The sequence below is a fragment of the Myotis brandtii genome, unplaced genomic scaffold (assembly GCF_000412655.1).
Source record: "Myotis brandtii unplaced genomic scaffold, ASM41265v1 scaffold523, whole genome shotgun sequence".
NCBI classification, from domain to species: domain Eukaryota; kingdom Metazoa; phylum Chordata; class Mammalia; order Chiroptera; family Vespertilionidae; genus Myotis; species Myotis brandtii.
Genome location: NW_005369902.1, coordinates 61,950 through 76,057, shown reverse-complemented (window position 1 = coordinate 76,057; position 14,108 = coordinate 61,950). Strand labels below are relative to the sequence as shown.

At 56.3% G+C, this 14,108-nt stretch overlaps 1 protein-coding gene across 11 annotated transcripts in view; it reads left to right on the top strand.

Moving 5' to 3' along the window:
- KSR1 (kinase suppressor of ras 1) overlaps window positions 1-11,110 on the top strand; it is a 106,945-nt gene extending 95,835 nt beyond the window's left edge. For 8 of the 11 annotated variants that reach the window (XM_014548858.1, XM_014548857.1, XM_014548859.1 and 5 more), the window contains 6 exons: window positions 431-564; window positions 1,264-1,395; window positions 2,775-2,910; window positions 4,795-4,928; window positions 6,058-6,138; window positions 8,017-11,110. In XM_014548858.1, coding sequence (XP_014404344.1) covers window positions 431-564; window positions 1,264-1,395; window positions 2,775-2,910; window positions 4,795-4,928; window positions 6,058-6,138; window positions 8,017-8,095 — 696 coding nt within the window. In that variant the 3' untranslated portion in view covers window positions 8,096-11,110. Of the gene's footprint in view, window positions 1-430; window positions 565-1,263; window positions 1,396-2,774; window positions 2,911-4,794; window positions 4,933-6,057; window positions 6,139-6,735; window positions 7,602-8,016 lie in introns of those variants that run through there. The other 3 variants (XR_001364276.1, XM_014548854.1, XM_014548856.1) reach the window with 3 other exon arrangements.
- Window positions 11,111-14,108: the final 2,998 nt, after the last annotated feature.

The following is a 14,108-nucleotide window of genomic DNA, read 5'->3' as shown; positions in this document are numbered from 1 at the left end:
AGTCTGAGGGTACAAGCCTGCTGGTTAAAGCCTGGATAGAGGTCCCAGATCACATGGGTCCTGTATGCCTTAATACGGATGGTTTCGTCATGTTTTATATACTTCCTGGCACCCAGCTTCCCACCCCTCTCCCTCTCCTCATGTCCCACGTTAGCTAAGTCTGAGTAGGATGCTGGACAACACAGAGGCATGGAAAGGGCACAGATGGACCAAAACCAGATCTCAGCTGTGTGGCCTGGAGCAGGTGACCTCCTCTCTCTGAGTTGGGTTTCCTCATCTGTAAAATGGAGACAGTTACACCGCGTGAGACTGTGAAGATTAAGTGAGGCGATCTGGGTATGGCGTCGAGCTCGGTGCCTGGCCCAGGTGGACACTAGGTCATTGTCACTCATCTTCCCTCCCCCTGACGTGGGGCTCCGCTGTCTTCCAGGGCATGGGGTACCTGCATGCCAAGGGCATCGTGCACAAGGATCTCAAATCCAAGAATGTCTTCTATGACAACGGCAAAGTGGTCATCACCGACTTTGGGCTGTTCGGGATGTCGGGCGTGGTCCGAGAGGGACGGTGAGTTGGCCTTGGGCATCCGGATGGAACTGGAAGGAACTGGGGTGCTGGGTGGGCCTGGGTCCAGCTGGGGTCTGGGCACTCCTGTGTCTGAGGAGCAGCCCTCCCTGTAGGAAGGGCCAGTTTGCTTTGGTCCTGCCTTTGTGGTTCTGGTCCAGAATCAGATTCAGATGACCTGTAGGTCCCTCGTACACTTGATTCTCAGGCTGACCCAGGGAGGCTGGGTCCCCTCACTCACATTTACCACCTTGGGCAGAGGACCAGGGTTCAAGTCCCCCATGTGAGGAAGGGCGTCAGGTGTTATTTCTCCAAATCTTGAAAGGGTGGGATGGGGAGAAAGGCTCCTCTCCAAGCATCTGGGGGACCCCCAGGAGGCAGAGTGGCAGCCAAGCTGGAGAGCCAGCTCCAGGCCAGATCCTGAGATGCAAAGCAGGTCTGATTTCCTGCACAGGGATGTGCTCCAGTCCTCCAGGGTGTGCTCCGAGAACCAGGCACCTGCCAGTGCGGCTCCCTCCCCATCCCCCTTCTTGGCCGGCTTCCCTAGAAAAACCCGGCTACCGCTCTCCTGTTACATTCCCCCCAAGCGCCCCGTGCCTTGGCAAGTGCAGGCTCAGCGTGCGGCCTCTCTGGGCCGGGCGAGCCTCTGATGGCCGCTCGCTGAAAGGCCTTGTATCCGAGCCCTGACTTCTTGGCCACCAGGTGTGAGAACAAGCTGAAGCTGTCACACGACTGGCTGTGCTACTTGGCTCCTGAGATCGTGCGCGAGATGACCCCCGGGAAAGAAGAGGATCAGCTGCCGTTCTCCAAAGCTGCTGATGTCTATGCATTCGGGTGAGGAGGCCCTCCTGCTGCGGCTCTGAGGCTGGGGGCCGGGGTGGGGGCCGGGGGCGTGCTTTGAGCCCTGGCTCTGCTGCTTGTTGGGCGAGTGACTACACTACTGACCCTCCCTTTCCCTACCTTTAAAATGGGAGAGTAATGGCACCTCCCCAATAGCATAGTTTCATGAGGACTAAGGTCTCACCCATTGTCCGTGAGGACGCTCACCAGAGCTAAGAACTGCCCCTCTGGGTCCCCTCAGTCTGGGATGTCCTGCCAGCAGCCTCTACTGCCCTGGAAAGTGAGCAAAAGAAAAACGGAGGATACAGGGTGGGGCAAAAGGAGGTTTGCAGTTGTGAGTACACGAAACAGATTATTCTTCTATTACTATTTATTTTCCATACGAATAACTGCAAACCTCCTTCTGCCTCACCCTGTCTAATGTGAGCCACATAGGAAGTTTTCTCTTGGCCGCATTAAAAAAGAAAAACCAATGAAATCCGTTGCAGTCATATATTTTCTGTAACTCGGATTCTCCAAAATATTATCACTTCAACATGTAATCAGAAATTAAAATTGAAGGGGCTGCCTTACCGTATGGAGTTGTAAAGCCTGGCGTGTGTTTTAACACCCACAGCACAACTCAGTTCCACGCCCACACGAGAGTGGCTCAGTGGCCCCCACACGGGACAGTGTGGCTCTAACAGTCGAGAGAGGCCAGGGGACTCGGAGAGGCTGAGTGAGGCCTCACCCTGTAATCTCTCGGATGTCCTTCCCCTCGGCGGTGGTCTCCCCGCCCCCCTCCTTCCTTATCACTTCTGAAGCACCCTTGTGTGCCAGGCACTGGGCTTGGCATTTTTGTTGCTCCTCAAACAACCTTTGGATGTAGGCATCAGCCCCACTGAGGTTGACAGTTATACCAGGATCTCTGCTCAGAGCCTGGGCTGCCTCAGACTCCCCAGCACAATGGGAACGCCGGGCCACAGACACTCTAGACCAGCGGTTCTCAACCTGTGGGTCGCGACCCCTTTGGGAGTCAAACGACCCTTTCACAGGGGTTGCCTAAGACCATCGGAAAACACATATATAATTACATATTGTTTTTGTGATTAATCACTATGCTTTAATTATGTTCAATTTGTAACAATGACATTGGGGGTCACCACAACATGAGGAACTAACTGTATTAAAGGGTGGTGGCATTAGGAAGGTTGAGAACCACCGCTAGACCCTCCAGGACGCGGTCATGGCATTCCCTGAAGCCCGGCGGGTAGAGAAGGCTGGAGAAGGATCCTGGAGCCTCTGGCTGGGCTCCTGGCATTGGCAGCATGAGCCCCGGGCGTGAGCTGGGCTGAGCGGTCCAGGAGCTCACGCTGCACGGATGGTCTCCACAGGACCGTTTGGTATGAGCTGCAAGCAAGAGACTGGCCCTTTAAGAACCAAGCCGCAGAGGCCTTGATCTGGCAGATCGGAAGTGGAGAGGGAATGAAGCGAGTCCTGGCCTCCGCCAGCCTGGGGAAGGAAGTCACGGTGAGTAGCCACCTGTCCGAGGACAGGGAGGAAGGGCTAGAGCAGTGATGGCGAACCTATGACACGCGTGTCAGAGGTGACACGCGAACTCATTTTTTTGGTTGATTTTTCTTTGTTAAATGGCATTTAAATATATAAAATAAATATCAAAAATATACATCTTTGTTTTACTATGGTTGCAAATATAAAAAAGTTTCTATATGTGACACGGCACCAGAGTTAAGTTAGGGTTTTTCAAAATGCTGACACGCCGAGCTCAAAAGGTTCGCCATCACTGGGCTAGAGGGAGGGCGTGGGCACCTGGCCTGGCTGCGCTTCCTTCACACACCTGAGCCGCGGGACCTGGGGCAGGTGTGTGCCAGGCCGGCCTCGTTGCTGCTGGCTGGCGGCCCGTGTCCTTTATCACCCCACGCTCACCCTCCTTCTTAAAAAAAAAGCTTCCCTGTCCGTTGGTTGAGTTCAGACCTGCTGTGTTCTGGCGTCACCTGGAGTCTTTTTATCTTCTTCAGTCCCTTGATTGGACCCTGGCAGTTGAAGATTTCTGTTCCCCTCCACTTTCTGAGACGATTTCTTGTGTATGGCTGTTCTAGTTTCCTGCCCTATGGTGTCTTTGTTTTCTGGTGGAAACTTCCACCAGACAGAATGTGGTCCTTCCGCGTGAGTTTCCGTGTCTTTCACCTTCTGTCACATTTCCTTCCATTCCTCCCCAGCGCTGGGTCCGCAGTGAGGGGATCTCCTTGATCTTATTTTCTACTCCTTCTACCTCACGTTTTATTTCGGAGGCTGCATGATTCATTGCAAGCACTTCATCACTTTGTCAGTTTCTTTCTTTATTGCACCCTGGTCTTGTTTTATGGATAACCCTCCCCCGCACACACGCACCGTGTCTTCAGTCGGTGTTTTTAGGGTCCGTTTATCCCCAGTTTTCCTACCTGGCAGCTACCCTAGGGGCCCCGTCATAGTGAGGAGCAAACACCTGAGCTGCTGAGTCTAAGTGGATGTGCACATGCCGCTGTCACATGGGCACGTCAGCCTGACTGTGCGTGCAGGATGTTTTCTCACAGGTAGCTCTGAATCAAAAGGCTGAAGTGGGGGTGTGTGTACATGTGTGGGTCCCTGAGATTAGGCCGCAGATCGCCACGGTGAGCAGGGCTCTGCTCTGGGGCCGCTCGGGGCCGCCGTGCTGCCCGCTCTCACCTGCTGCCCCGCATTTAGTCCTTGTCACTCAGCCTTCGTTCCCGTGACGCTGAGGCTCCCACCTGTTGCCGCCCCCTCTGCACACATTCAGAGCATCTTGTGTTTCCCCTGTCAACACACCGCCTTCCACTTTCCGTTCTAAAAATTGGTGGCTTCCTTGCCGATGTCTTTTCTATGACCTGTTCCTCAGCTTCGTTACTGTTGTTCCTGGGAGGTCTAAGAAGGAAGGAGGGGAGCCCTATCTGGTTTGGCTCAGTGGATAGAGCATCCGCCTGTGGACTGAAGGGTCCCAGGTTCGATTCCGATCAAGGGCACATGCCCGGGTTGCAGGCTCGATCCCCAGTAAAGGGCGTGCAGGAGGCAGCTGATCAATGATTCTCTCTCATCATTGATGTTTCTCTCTCCCTTGCCCTTCCTCTCTGAAATAAATAAAAAAATATTTTTTTAAAAAGAAGGAAGGAGGGGAGATGGGCTTGTGGGTTTCTATTTGAACTGGAAGCATGAGCGCTTTTCTGAAATTCGGTTATTTCTCAGCCCTGCTGGCCAGTCATCGCAATGTCAGCAGGATGTTACGGGACCACCAGCCGGGGGTGCTTGCGAGCGCCGAGGGGACCCTGTGCAGAGGCCCCAGCTCACCTTCCTCCCTCTCAGCCGGCTCGCACCCACTAACACTGCCTCTGCCCACAGGAGATCCTGTCCGCCTGCTGGGCTTTCGACCTGCAGGAGAGGCCCAGCTTCACGCTGCTGATGGAAATGCTGGAGAAACTGCCCAAGCTGAACCGGCGGCTCTCCCACCCCGGGCACTTCTGGAAGTCTGCTGAGTAAGTACCCCTTCAGCGGCCAAACCCGCCAGCCAGCCTTGGTAGCTGCATGTGGGGTCTTAGAGGGCACCATGTGCCCTGTGTGCCCAGGACTGTGGCAAACACTCAAAGCAGATTAGCCGGAGAACCTGTTCCTCACCAGTGATACCAGGATCTCACTCACCGCGTCTAGTCCGGAGACGCCTTTTGTCTCCAGCTCTCCTCTGAAAACTTCCATATCACTGTTCTCAGAGAAGTGCTGACGCCGGGCCCAGGCCAGGCCCAGATGAGAGGATGCTGCGTAGGACAGGGCCACACGGGCCCCTGGACGTCAGAGCATCACCAAAACCCGCAGAGTGGCTGTGGCTTAAAATAGTGCAGACTCAGCACAGAGCTTTCTAGTCCCCCAACCTTTCTCCTTTGCTCAGTAAACAGGTGATGGGTGCGTGAACGAATGAGGGAATAATTGCAATATGCCGAGTGCTGGGACAGAGCACGGCCTCTGGGAGCAGGGACGGGCCCTCTCTGCCCACCCAGGGAGCCTGAGGAAGGGTCTCCGGCAGGGAAGTCCTTGGAGCTGGGCTTTGAACAGGAGCCGTCCCAGCAGAGACCAGGAGTAGGGGGTTCTCCTGGACTTGCAAGAAGTCCAAGGATCTGGCTTGTCCGACCTCGGGCAACTCATTTGACAGTCTGGGCCCCGGTTTTCTCATCTGCAGAAGAGAAAGCTAGGTGCTCTGAGATGGTTCCAGATCCCCTAAAGACCCCATAGCCCACAGTCTCATTTCACCGAGGGAAACTGAGGCACCGCTGGGCACTGCTTCTGGCCCACCACCATCAGCATTAGCCTCTCAGGAAAAGAATGCCAGCACCCCCTCATGAGTCCGTGTCACAGCTTCCTGTTCATGAGTTTTACTTCTACACACTCAGCCTCTAATTCTCCTTTTCTTTTTTCTTTTCCATCGGTTTTGTTGCTTTTTTATTTTGGGGGGTGGCTGATGCGATGACCTGTCCTGTCATCTCCCTGTCTCTTCCCGCCATCCTGATTCCTGTGGCTCCTCCTCCACCTGCCACGCGGGGGGCCGACCCTACGGCATCACCTGCGGACTTCGCGCCTCCCACACCTGGCAACATGATCGCGGGGCACTCCCAGTCGCTGGCGGAGCCGATACTACGGGAAAGGACGATACGGCCACCCTGACTTTAAGAACCCCTGCCCCGCTCTGGAGGAATAGTGTGTCTTCTGTTACTTCCCTCCCTCTCTGCCTGTCGCAGCCTCCCCTCCGCTCACCCCGCTTCCTGCCTGTCTGCATCCAGCTACCTCATCTTTGTGTGTGTTTTTCTCATAAACCAAAGGGATGTTTTTGCAGCTGAAACGGCCACCAGTAAGGCCTCTGCGGGCTTGTATTTCTCTCGCAGGGCCTCTGCCCACCCTGTGGCAGACTATGGCTTGCGCCTGGGTGAGAGAGAACGGAGGTCATCGTCTGAGACCCCCGGGTGCCCTCTGGCCAGAGCTTACAGAAGAATGCAGTGAGCAGAAGTAGTGAGCTCCAAGAAGTCCATCTGCATAGTCCAGGGCTGAGGGGCAGAGGGCCCATTGGCTAACCTCTGATTCAGATCCTGTGACCGGGCCCCGGGCAGCTCAGGGATGGTTCTTTGAGCCAGGCTCCCCTCCCTGCCCGCTCGGCTGCCAGGCCTGGGATGGAACAGGAGCATCCCTTTCTCTCCAGGGAAAGAGGGTCCCCTGACCTGGCCAGGCCCCGGCTGCTGCCCCCGCCCCGTGGGGCCTGGTTCTCACTCACGCTGCTCTCCCTTCTCTTTCCTCCCATAGGTTGTAGGCCTGGCTGCCTCGCATGTGCCTGGGGCTTTCTTCCTCCTAATCGTCACTCGGCACCTCGACTCCTGCTCAAATGCAAACCGAGAGGCGGGCACTAACCCGGGGACGCCATCTCTGCCGCTCCACCTTCCCTCCTGAGGCCTCCTCTTTTGCTTTGTTTGTTTTTAAAACTGGCCCCTCCGTCTCCACCGCCTGCGTGTGCCTGAATAACTGACGTCCGCGGAGGACCCCTAACAGCTCCCCCCAGAAGGCCCTGGACGCGGCTGCACCCTCTCTAGCTCTTCCTCTGCGGGTGCTAGCGTGTTTTGTTGGGTGGCCCTGCCTCCTACTAACAGCTCAGTGAGACCTGTGCCCTCCCCCCACCCTGCCAACCTGCACGTTGCCAACCCCAGCACGTCGGCCTCCCAGTGGCTGGGTCCAAAGAACCGGGGGAGGGGGTCTGCTTGGCTATTAACCGTAGGGATCTTGTCCAGCAAGGAGTGGGGCGATTTCAGAGCTGCGCAGGGCTGTGCCCTCTGCAGGGCTGCCGGTGGTGGACACCCCAAGGTCTGTTGCCGTAAAAGACACCAGCTTGGAAGGACTGCTCAGCAGCGCTCAGCGGGGGTCGTCTGAAAGCAAGGGGCCTGTCTCCAAACAGTTTCACTGATGAAAGCAAAGCTCCTGCCCGCTCCCACCCGCAACATTGCTCCCTTTACATCTGCCCAGTGCGGAGGGCAATTTCCAGACCCTGAGCCAGCTCATCGAGAGTGTGGTTGGCCGGGCACCCAGAGTCCCTGCATTGTTGCCAAATGCAGACTCCTGGGCCCCCAAGACCCGATCCCGGTCTCTGGAGGCCGGCCCTGTGCACTGCGCGCTTCCAGGTGGCCCTGATGTTCTCCCGTGTGTGAGGCCCACTTCTCACAGGAGCTGGTGATGTCACTCAGCTCTGGGGTCGGGTGTCCTCCCAGTTCCTCTGGGAGCACGAGCTTCCCTGGGCTGTGGTGAGAAGTCAGCTCAGAGGGGCCCATGGCAGGTACTTGCTCTGGGAGCTGGGGGCTGTGAGAGGCACAAGCCGCCGCCCTCCAGGGGGGCGTGTGGCCAAGGCTGGGCTCCCGACCCGGCACGACCAGGAGCAGCTCTGCCGAGACTACGGCCGTGGGCTGTGGGATCATTCTCCCTTCTTGGTGGGCTGGGTCCTCTGTGAGCTTCTAGAATTGGCCCGCTCCTTAGCTCATGTCACCCTAATCTGCTCGAGACCAGCGGGGCCGTAACCCTTGTTTTTGTTCCTCTTTGCAGCATTAACAGCAGCAAAGTTGTACCCCGGTTTGAGAGGTTTGGCTTGGGCGCCCTGGAGGCCAGTAATCCAAAGATGTAGCCAGCTGTGCAGTTTCCCCGCCGATTTCCTCCTTTTTCAAAGTGTTTCTAAAACATCCACACAACCTCCACCACAAAAAGCAGCACTCGCCACCGAAACGTCCGCCCGCCGCTCCCCCAAGCCAGGAGCCTGCGTTCTGGGCTCAGCCTGCGTTCTGGGCTCAGACCTATTTGTGTGCAGAAAACACTCGGGTCTCGGAGACGGAGCTGCACCTGCTGTTCCTTAAAGTGACATCACCAACAACCAAACCTGTCCCGACGGGCAGCCAATGTTTACATGTACGTTTCTGCGGAGTGAGCGCGATGTTTTACAATAGGTAATAATAAAAGCAGGCTGTGCGGGGTGCGCCGGCCCCGCCGGCCGGGACAGCGGACGTGGTGCCCCTGTGGAGAGCCCTGTGGACAGGGAGCCTGCGCTGGGCCGCAGGAAGGAAAGCCTCCTGGTTGTGGACGTTTTGGGGGCAGGACGGGGGACCACAGATCTGACCTCGCCTCTGCTTTGGCCCTAAATCCTGTGGGGCGGGCGGGGAGGGAGCTCCCTCGGCCAGGGTCTCCCCTCGTCCCTTCCTCCTCTTGCAGAGGAAACCCTGGCTGGGAACCGAGCTGGAATACGAGGGTCCCCAGATCCCAGAGAGCTGGGTTCACCTCTGACCCCTGCAGTTCAGCCCACCCCAGCTGGAAACGCAGAGACGGATCAAACCCGAATAACATCTGTGCTGATCCAGTGGTTCCCGCCAGGGTTCCACCTTCTGCAGCGAAGTTTCCTTCCTGCCCCCAGGGAGGCAGCCAGGGCCTCGGCTTTTTAGCCAGAGCTGAATCCCTGACTGACATTTGACCCCAGAGCGAAGGCTGTGTGTGCCGTGAAGGCTCCGTGAGGACAAGGAAGGTGCGGGGGAAGGAGAAGCAGCAGTGGGTCCCCGAGCCCCCTCCCAGCCTCAGTGTTACCTGGCTGGCTCCTTAGACACCCATCCTCAGTCACCCCAAGGCCTGGAGCCGCCCATCTCTTCCCCGGCCCCAGTCCTGTTGAAGCCCCTCAGCCCACTCCTGGCTCCCCCACTGTCCATGTGCAGAGCTAAGATGGGAGGCGTGTGCCCCCCCTTTCATGAGAGCCCCCCAGTCTCCAGAGCCTTCCCCAGCACCGAGTCAGGCCTCCCTGTCAGGCCTCCGTTTGAACCAGAAGGACAGCCTGTGATGAGAGAGCATCCTGCCTGTCTTCATTAGAAGCTGCCGCCTCAAGAGACAAGTTCCAGGTGGCAAAGAAGCCCGTCAGTGGACGTTCTGTCCTACTAGGCTCCCAACCAGAAATGACCAAGGGGGGTGAGAGTGGCCATGTGGTTGGGTTCAGGCCCAGAACCTGTGTCCATGCTCTGAGCCAAGATGGGAGGCAGGTGGTCCTCCCACCCCTTTCATTTATGCCCCTAGCAAAGCTCCCAGTCGTCAGAGCCACCCTCCCCCTTCCTGGTCTGACCAAAATGCCGTATGAAACGGGCCTCTGCCCAGACGCTGTGGGCTGTGGGCCCCTCTCCAGGCCAGGCCAGCACCCTGGCTGAGCGGTACTTGGAGAGCACAGTCGCCGGGCAATGCAAGGTACCCGGTTCCCGCTGCCCGTCCACCCTTCAGATGGGAGCCCCTCTCCCCTTCCCAGTTCGGGTGTGGGAGGAAGATGGGAGCTGGAAACCAGTGGCTTTGGCTTGTGTGGGTCTGTCCTCTGTGGGGCTGTCTGTGTCTCCCCATCATGCCTTTGGCTTCCCCCATCAGCCCTCTACAAGGTCACCCCCACCGTCATCACAGTGTGTGTGACTGCTGCCTCTCGGCTTCCCCCTCTGAGCCCGAGGCCGTGCTGGTGAGCCCTGGGGTTGGACAGCAGCGGAGCACACGGGGCTCAGTGCCTCCTTAGCCCACGAAAGTTAGTCTGTGTTTTGTTTTTTCTTGTGAGTGACACTCGTGGGTCAGCTCAAGAAGCTTTCATTGAGCAGCTACTGTGCTCTGTGCAAGTGCTGGGGGCCTGGTGATAGGACAGTCACTGTCTCCACCCTGAGAACTGACAGTCTGCCAGGAACCCCGAGAGTGTAGCTGAGCGCCTGGGGGGCACCTCTTCAAGGCCCCGGGCAGCCTCCCCACGCGTAGCCCGAGCCTCTGCGCTCCCCGTCATTTAGGATAAACACCTCGGAAAGCCCCCCCCACTGGCCCCCTTCCCTGTGTTTCCATGACTGTGAATGGGGTTAGGAAGACGTGCGTGCCCTCCGTGCGCTCTCCCTTCCTGCCCTGGAAACATGAAGGACGGCAGATACTGTGAATTCAGCCTCATGGCCAACTGTGAAGGGGAAGGAGATGCTGGGAGGCCTCCTTGGAGAGAGCTCTGGGGGCTGCAGAGGTCCGCACTGGGGTCAGAGTGGAGCCCAAGCGCTGGCCCTTCAGGGCCCCCCCAGTTCCAGCCTCACCTCCAAAGTCCAGAGGTGTGTGTCCCCACTGCCTTTAGCCACCAGAGCCGCAGCCATTGGGTCTCCATCCAACTTGAGGTCCTGAACCCCAGCGAGTCCCTGTTCGTCGTGAGCGGTGTGTAGCAAAGTGACCTCTCCATGTCACCAAATTAAAGACAGGCACAGGGCCCTGGACTCTGCCCCCGCCCAGCATTTCTTGTGACCTCGGGGGGAGTGGCGCCCTGTAAGCCTGTGTTCGGTGTCGATTTGGGGGCAGGTGGAGACATAACTGTGAAGCCGAACCGGGAGCTTGTGGGCTTCGGCGACGTCAGCCAGGATCTCATCAGCGTGCGCACCCCGTGTCTCCTGTGGCCGCGAGGCACACACTTGCTCTTTTGAATGTGATGTAAAATTTGTACAGGAAAAGTTTTTATATTTTCTACCAACTGCATTTGTCTTCCAGAAATGCTATTAATTTAAATTAAAACGATGAGTATTAACGAACGTGCTGTATCACTTTTTGCCACTGGCAAGAACACACCCTCTGCCAGGCCAAGCCTGGGCATCTGGAGTTTGAATAAAACTGTACCAAGGTGTCTGGGGCTTGTGTCTGCTTGGCTCAGTCCAATGAGTGTGGGGGCTGCTCAGATGGGTGGATGGTGGGGAGAACAGGAATGGGGGGTTCAGGGGGTTCTGGCCCGCTCTGGGAGTACCTTCCAGAGAAAGAGGAGGTATGCAGGGACCTCAAAGGCAGATATTGCTAAACAGCATCGAAGTCCCATGATGCACAGAGGAAGGTCACCCAGCCCCCACTGGAACATCTGGTCACTTGGGCCAGAGGTGCTTTTGCCTTGTAGAAGCCTTGGGCGATGGATGGAGTCATTTATCCAGATCTTATTTCTAGGAGCCTGTCCTTGCCAGTACCATAGAGAGAGGTGCTTTGGAGGTTGGGGTAAGCCAAACAGATGGAGGAGATGGGGAACCGACATTTGTGGGACCCTTACTCTGAGCCAGGGAGGTGCTTTCCGTATATAATCGCACCTTCATCTAATCTTCACAACTACCACGAGTTAGGAATTGCGGTGTTTCCACTGAGGAAATTGAGGCATGGAGAGGTTACGGTATTCACCGGAGATGACACAGCTGGTAGGCGGCCAGTCCAGGACTCGGACTCCAGGATCTCCCTCTCATCAGGAGTCGGAGGACCTAGAGACCAGACACGTATTGAGCACCTACTTACTATGTTCAGAAGATGGTGCTAAGTGCTGGGACACAGAGAAGAAGGCGGTACTATTGCCCTCAGCCATGAGCCAGTGACAAATAGAGGCCCTTTCAATGTATTGCTTATTTCCTCGCTTTCAGGAGAGTCCTAGGAATGATGAAACATGTGTGTCTTACAAGAAGCACACAGGAGGAGTGTAATGGCCGATGGCCACGGGCACCGGCCCTCCGTGTTGGAGAGGCATCAGGGCCTGGGGAGGAGCGGGGCTGCCTGGGGAACCACACTCCAAGGAGGCAGCCAGCTCTCAGCTCTGAGAGCCCAGTGTTGCCACATCTTCCTTTATGTTTGTTTGCCTTTTTTTTAAAGAGACACTAGGGGTCTGGATTTTTATGTGAAATCTCCCAATTCCCAAAAGTTGGCTTACCTTATTTTTAAATAGTATGTAGGACAAATCAAGTTTGAAGACTGGAACTGGCCCACAGGTGCTGGCCCAGCTCTGGCTGCCCTCACACTCACCGGCCGTGTGACCCAGCATGAGCCCCACACCTCCCAGCACCCGTCTCCTCTCCTCGTTGATACAGAAAGTGGGCTCTTGCTACCTGGCCTACTCGTGGTGAAGATGAGAGAGATGAAACCGTGAAGCACTTGGCATGTGGTAAGTGCTCACAGCCTGATGTCTGTCCTCCGCCGGCGAGCTTCCGCACCCCGTACTGCCCAGAACAACAGGCCTGCTCCCTGCAGGGGAGCTACTCATTACCCCCGGCGACTTCCTTCCCTAGTCATGTGGACTCTGGCCGTGGATTGTCTGCAACGTCCGAACCACGTGGTGGCCCAGGATGCTCTCTAGATCCCAATGTGGATGCAGGTGTCCACCTGTCACCCCCATCCCACCAGTAAATTGTTTAAAAAGTCATTTCAGTAAGTGTCTAGGCTGGGCGGCAGAGCAGCATTGGGGAATATCCACCACCCTTCTCACCATCACCACGTAGGAACTGAGTATCCACTATCTCTCCCCGTGAGCACGTGGCTGGGCTGACACCTCGTGGGACTAGGGGGTCAGGGGAGGGTCCGGAGGGCCTGGGTTTGCATCTCCCCGGATCCCTCTTTGTTGGGCGGATTGGGCAGGCCTTCCATGGAGGAAGTGGCGTGGGATTGGCCATCTTTCTGGAACATCCCTGCCTGCAGCTGGGCCCGTTATGAGGGCTGTAGCTGCCACAGGTGGAAAGAATGGGGATTTAAGTGGGTGAGAACTACTGAGCGATATGCCAAAAGTAATAAAACCATCTTAAGTTGCATTACTAGAAGCACAGTGTCGAAAACAAGGGAGGGAAAGCCCCACACTGTTGTGTGTTGGTCAGATTCCTTGGGTACAGGGTCTCGTGCTGGGCATCACTGAGTGCTACTATGTGTCAGGGCCACGCAAGGTGCTTTCCATATATCCTCTCATTTCATAGCAGGCAAGTTACATGACACAAGCCTTACCCCCATTTACAGGAGGAGTAGCTTGGGGTCACGAGGTGAAGTAACTGGCTCAGGGCCATCCAGCCAGCAAGGGAAGGAGCACCTTGGACCCGAAGCCACACCTGGCTGACTCAGAGTGTGTGCTCTTGCTGGAACACCTGGGGTCCTATAAGATAATGGGCCATTCCACGGAAAATACCATTTCATCCCGCACTGCAGTCTCCTCAGGAAGTCCCGGATACAAGAGAATGGACTCATTGTTCCTTCCTGCTCAGCAGAGCAGCCTCCAGCTCCCATCCCCTGCCCCCCTCTGGAAGGGGCCTGGATATGACAGTGTTGACAGGACCCAGAGCAGAGCCCGACACTCTGGGCTTCCCACTCCCCAGGCACAGGAAAGAGTGTTCAAAAATGAAACCGGGAGCCCTGGCCGGTTGCTCAGTGGTTAGAGCATCGGCCTGCTCACCAAAGGGTCCCAGGTTCGATTCCCGATCAAGGGCACATTACAGGCTCAATCCCCAGCCCTGGTAGGGGCATGTGCGGGAGGCAACCAATCCATGTGTCTCTCTCACATCAATGTTTCTTTCTCCCTCTCACCTCCTTTCCACTCTATCTGAAAGCAATGGGCTAGATCAGTGGTTCTCAACCTTGGCTGCACATTAGAATCACCTGGGAATCTTTTTAAAATCCTGATTTCTGGGCCTCATCCTCCGGAAATTCTGTTTCTTTGTTACTAATGTTGAGGCCACAACATTAGTAACAGAAACAGAATTTCCGGAGGATGAGGCCCAGAAATCAGGATTTTAAAAAGATTCCCAGGTGATTCTAATGTACAGCCAAGGTTGAGAACCACTGGGTTAGAGCGTCGCCTTCGGACCAGGGGTTGCAGGTTTGATTCCTGATCAAGGGCACAT